This window comes from Silene latifolia, chromosome Y (assembly GCF_048544455.1).
Source record: "Silene latifolia isolate original U9 population chromosome Y, ASM4854445v1, whole genome shotgun sequence".
NCBI lineage: Eukaryota > Viridiplantae > Streptophyta > Magnoliopsida > Caryophyllales > Caryophyllaceae > Silene > Silene latifolia.
In genome coordinates, this window is record NC_133538.1 from 113,840,736 (window position 1) to 113,846,561 (window position 5,826).

The window sequence follows — 5,826 nt, forward strand, 5'->3', positions numbered from 1 at the left end:
TTCTCAAGTGAGTCAATTTCAAAGCCTCAATGGTAGATTACCGGGTGAAACCTAGGAAAACCCAAAGATTATTAATGCTATACACTTAAGGAGTGGCAGAAAGTTGAAGGGTCGTGCACCTATGAAGAAGAGAAAGAGTAGTCAATCGGAGGTTGTAGTTGAGTCACCAAAAGAGGTTTAATATGAGCTTGTGGAAATTGTTGTGGAAACACCCATGGTAATTGATGAACCAGCTAAGTTGGTTGAAGAACCCAACTAAGTTGGTTGAAGAACCCAAACAACATGTTGTGAAGCCATATGTGCCACCAATGCCTTTTCCTCAACGGTTGGAAAGAGCAAAACTTGAGCAAAAGTATGGGAAGTTCATGGAGATGATGAAGGGAATGAGCATCACTATTCCTTTCATTAATGCTATCAAAGAAATTTCAACTTATGGGAAATTCTTGAAGGTGTTGATTTCTAACAAGAACTCCTTGAATACTTTAACAACGGTGAATTTGTCTAAAGAATGTAGTGTTATTCTAATGAATGAGTTACCCCAAAAGCTTGAATATCCGGGGAGTTTCTCAATACCTTGTGCTATTAAGACCGTTCGCATTGAAAGGGCACTATGTGACTTGGGGGCTAGCATTAGCCTCATGTCACTCAAGATTTTCAAGAAGTTGGAGAATTTTGAACTCTCCCCAACTAGGGTATCTTTGCAACTAGCGGATAGGGCGGTGAGGTATCCTATTGGCCTTGTGGAGGATGTTCCACTCAAGGTGGGGAAGCTTGTGATACCTTGCGATTTTTATGTCATGGATATCCCCGAAGATGCCAACATTCCTATCATATTAGGGCGCCCTTGCTTGCCAAGGGGGGGGGGGGTGCCTTGATTGATGTTAAAAATGGGAAACTCACACTCCAAGTTGGTGAAGATAAGATTCAAACAAATAATTTGAAAGCTTCAGGAAGGACGGTAAAAAAAGAGGAGAGATCCACGCCTCCTCAAGTGGAGTTGAAACCTCTTTTTTTTTTTTTTGTAAGAAGTGAGCTCTTTCATTAATAGAAAGAAAAAAGGACTTACAAAGTAGCACCCACTAGAGGACAGGACCCCTCTGTGTGTTTATTCTTTTATTCCTACGAAGCTAGACTAAGACTAACAGCCTCATTAGTGAGGCCATTCATACAAGCTAGGATACGAATTCGGATTACATTTTTTATTACATCAATTATTTGTTGTGAAGAGCGAAAATTATCCTGAAAAATTCGAGCATTCCTCTCAGCCCACAAGTTGTAAACTGCTGCACTGAGAGTACATTTTGCCCATTTCTTGCGTAAATTCTTCCCAGTAACCCGAGCTTGTCTTCGGAGCTCATGATTAAGACTCAACGGTCGTCTAGTAATCCCCTGCCAGGTGAAAAGGGCTTGAAGAACGCCAGCAGAGTATTCACAATCAAAGAAGAGATGAGAGGTTGTCTCTTCAGCCTTAAAGCATAATATGCAGCGACTGACCATGTGAAAACCGCGTTTGCAGAGGTTGTCAGTGGTGCAGAGGCTGTTCTGCATTGCAAGAAGGACAATAACTTTGTACCTGGGCATTATGACAGGATCGATGAGTGCTTTGGTCCAGTACAAGTTTGGCGTGGCACCCCTGAAGACCTGATAGATCATGCTTTGTCTTACATGAGAAGGGACAGTGGAAGGAAGATGCTGAGCATGTTGCATTCCAGAATTTAGAATGAGCAGGTCACGGAGTTGAAGAAGACGCTTCCATGTCAGTGAAGAGGTCACAAGTGGTTGTATGGTCCAAATATCCGCATCCCTGATGGTATAGGCATGCATCCATTTAGTCCAAACTGACCCAGTGTTGCAGAAAAGCTTCATGAATTGTTTCAGCATTAACGCTTTGTTCCAACTTAGTATTTCCCTCATATCAAACCCCCCTGCCCTGGTGCTGCGACAGACTTTATCCCAACTGAAGAAAATAAGTTTCCGTTCACCCTGAGAATATCCCCAAATAAATTGCCTGCAAAGTTTTTCAATATGCCTTATAATAGTAGCTGGTAAGAAAAGGCAGGAACACCAGAAACTCTCCAAACCAAAAATTGCGGAATTAAGAAGTTGAACCCTACCAGCATAACTCAAATTTTTACTAGCCCAGTGGTTGATTCTGTGCTGAATTTTCTGAATTAGAGAGTGGTACATGGCAACAGTCAACCGAGAGGAGTGAAGAGGTGTGCCAAGATACCTAAACGGGAAGGACCCCTGAGAGAATTGGGTAGAAAGCAGTATGGCATCCCGAATATGCTGTTTAACACCACCAAAATAAATGCTAGACTTTTGAGCATTTGCTTTGAGTCCAGACCAGATAGCAAATTGATTAACCCCATTGAGAGCCGCATGTACAGAATCAATGTCACCCCGAGTGAAGAGCAAAAGGTCATCCGCAAAAAGCAAGTGGGAGAGTCCAATCCTGGCACACTTAGGGTGAGAATTGAATTCAAGGCTCCTAAGATGTCTAGATAGGACCTCCATACAAAGCACAAATAAGAGAGGGGAGAGAGGATCCCCTTGCCTCAAACCTTTCTTTCCCGGGAAGTATCCTACTATGCTGCCATTTATCTTTAAGGAGAACTTGGCAGAGGTGACACAGGTAAGAATCCATTGAGTAAAGATATCAGGGAAACCCATTGCAACAAGCATTTTCTTAAGGAAGCTCCAGTCAACTGAATCAAATGCCTTTTGTATGTCAATCTTGATCATACATCTTGGGGAGATATTTGATTTTGCGTACCCTCTAACAAGTTCTTGAGTAAGTAGAGTGTTATCAAAAATAGAGCGCCCTTGTACAAACGCAGCTTGCTCAATCCCAATCAAATGAGGTAACACTTTTTTAAGTCTATTAGCAAGAATTTTACTAATAGTCTTGTAAAGGGTGTTGCAGCAAGAGATAGGGCGAAAATCCAGGACTGTATTGGCGTTTTCAGACTTTGGGAGGAGAGCAATGACAGTGGCATTAATCTCCTTAAGCATTTTGCCAGACCTGAAAAAGTCAGTGATTGCTCTAGTAAAATCTCCCTGAATAATAGGCCAAGCTTGCTTAAAGAATCCAGATGTATACCCGTCAGGACCCGGGCTTTTATTCTGATCAATGGAGAAGAGGGCGATTTTTATTTCCTCTGGTGTAACATTCTGGGTGAGCAGCTGTTGCATAGCATCAGTAAGGCGTGGACCAGAATTGATAACCCCCAGGTCAGGCACAACGTTGGCATCAGCCTCCCCTAACAGTGTCTTATAATATTCCTCAAAAGCAGTACCAATAGAGTCTATATCCTCGCAAATTTCCCCATTCATATCATGGACTTTAGATATGGAGTTTGAGTTCTTTCTCGCTGCTACTTTGGAGAAGAAGTAGGCAGAATTGGTATCCATGGCCTTTATATCATGTTCTTTAGCTCTCTGATGAAGCATGCCGAGCTCAGATTTTTTCAGTTGATAATAAGCTTTGGAGAGAACATTTTCCTCCCTCTGCTCTTAAACGTACTTTTCTTGGTTCTAATGACACTACCCCATTATTGTCAATAGTGCACTCTATGACACCGAACTTCAAAAATTGCTTGATGTTGTGAGAAAATAAAAATATGCCATTGTGTACTCAATTGACGATATTAAGGGAATTAGCCCTTCATTTTGCACCCATCGCACTCAGTTGGAGAATGAGGGTTCATCATCCATTGAGCCTCAACACCGTCTTAACCCCACAATGAAAGAGGTGTTTAGGAAGGAGGTGTTGATGTTTTATGATGAAAGTATCATTTACCCTATCTTCGATAATGCATGGGTGAGTCCTGTGCATGTTGTGCCTAAGAACGGTGGTGAATAATGACAAAAATGAGTTAATCCCAACAAGAATTACAACGGGTTGGAGGAAGTGTATAGACTATAGACGCCTCAATAAGGCGACTAGGAAATACCATTTTCCGTTTCCCTTCCTTGACCAAATGTTATAAAGACTTGCCCAACATTCTCATTTTTTTTTTATCTAGACGGGATTTCAGGATTTTTTAAAATCCCAATTCACCCTAATGACCAATAAAAGACTACATTCACATGTCAATTTGGCACTTTTGCCAATAAGCGCATGCCCTTTGGGCTTTGCAATGCATCGACTTCCTTTCAAAGATACATGTTAGCTATTTTCTCCTAATATGTTGAGTATATAATGGAAGTGTTTATGGACGATTTCTCCATAGTAGGCACCTCATTTGAGGGATGTTTAGCTAATTTGAATAGGGTTTTGAAAAGGTGTCAAGAAACTGGCTTAGTCTTGAATTGGGAGAAATGTCACTTCTTGGTGACATCCGGGGTTATTTTGGGTCATGTAGTGTCAAGTATAGGCTTGGAAGTTGATCAAGCCAAGGTTGAAGTCATCAAAACCCTCCCCCCTCCCACAAGTGTCAAGGGCATTAAAAGTTTCTTAGGACATGTCGGTTTCTACCGGAGATTCATAAAGGATTTCTCTTTGATTGCCCGACCATTGACCACTTTGCTTGGTAAGGATGTGCCCTTTGAATTCACTAATAAATGTTTGAATGCTTTCAATACGTTGAAGGAAGCTCTCATCACCGCTCTAATAATGCAACCTCCAAATTAAGGAGAGCCATTTGAATTGATGTGTGATGCTAGTGATGTAGCGGTGGTAGCGGTCCTAGGACAAAGAAGGGATGGCAAACTCCATGCCATTTATTATGCAAGCAAGACATTGGATGAAGCACAAGCTAACTACACTACAACCGAAAAGGAGCTTTTAGCGGTTGTATTTGCAATGAACAAGTTTCGCTCATATTTGGTGGGTTCCAAGGTAATAGTACACTAGGATCATGCCGCTCTTAAACATTTATTGCTGAAGAATGATACAAGACCGAGGCTTATTAGGTGGATTCTATTGTTGCAAGAATTCGACCTTGAAATCAAGGACAAGAAAGGTTTGGAGAACTTGGTAGCGGACCATTTGTCAAGGCTAGAGAATGAGAAATTTGAGGATGCTACTCTAATCGATGATTCATTCACCGACGATCAATTATTTGCTCTTGCACTTGTGGAGACACCATGGTATGCGGATTTCGTGAACTATTTGGTGTCGGGAATCATTCCACATGATTATGATTCTCACAAGAAGAAACGGTTCTTCCATGATATCAAGCAATACTTTTGGGAAGAACTACCTCTTTATAAGTCATGTGCGGATGGAATGATAGGGAGATGTATTCCAAATGAAGAGGTAAAAATTATTATTTCTCATTGCCATGATATGCCAAGTGGAGGACATGGGAGTGCTAGAAAAACCGCCGCAGGAGTGCTTCAATGCGGTTTTTATTGGCCTGCTTTGCTCCATGATGTGGCAACCTACGTGAAGGGATGTGACAAGTGTCAACGGAGTGACAACATATCTAGGAGGCACGAGATCCCTATGAATTATGTACTTGAGGTGGAGTTATTTGATGTATGGGGAATTGACTACCAAGGCCCATACCCGTCTTCTTTTAGGTATGAGTATATATTGGTGGCGGCAGACTACGTCAGTAAATGGGTGAAGGCAATTCCTACCAAGACATGTGATGCTAAGTCGGTTGGCAAATTCTTGAAAACGATAATTTTCCCACGCTTTTGGGTGCCAAGGGTACTCATAAGTGATAGAGGTTTGCATTTCTATGAGAGAACTTTTGAGGCTATGCTCAAGAAATATGGGGTTCAACATCGGCGAAGTCTTACTTACCACCCCCAAGCAAATGAACAAGCCGAAGTCTCTAATCAGGAAATTAAGTCTATATTTGAAAAGACCAT

General features: G+C 41.6%; 1 protein-coding gene across 1 annotated transcript; it reads left to right on the forward strand.

Annotated features, from left to right (window-relative positions):
* The first annotated feature begins 224 nt into the window (after positions 1–224).
* On the forward strand, positions 225–875 carry LOC141628757 (uncharacterized). Its single transcript, XM_074441851.1, has one exon. The coding sequence runs from the start codon at positions 225–227 to the stop codon at positions 873–875; it is 651 nt and encodes a 216-aa protein (XP_074297952.1).
* Positions 876–5,826: the final 4,951 nt, after the last annotated feature.

Bases quoted from the DNA above. Each gene is read 5' to 3' on its own strand.
- LOC141628757 (XM_074441851.1), top strand. From the start codon at position 225: ATGAACCAGCTAAGTTGGTTGAAGAACCCAACTAAGTTGGTTGAAGAA.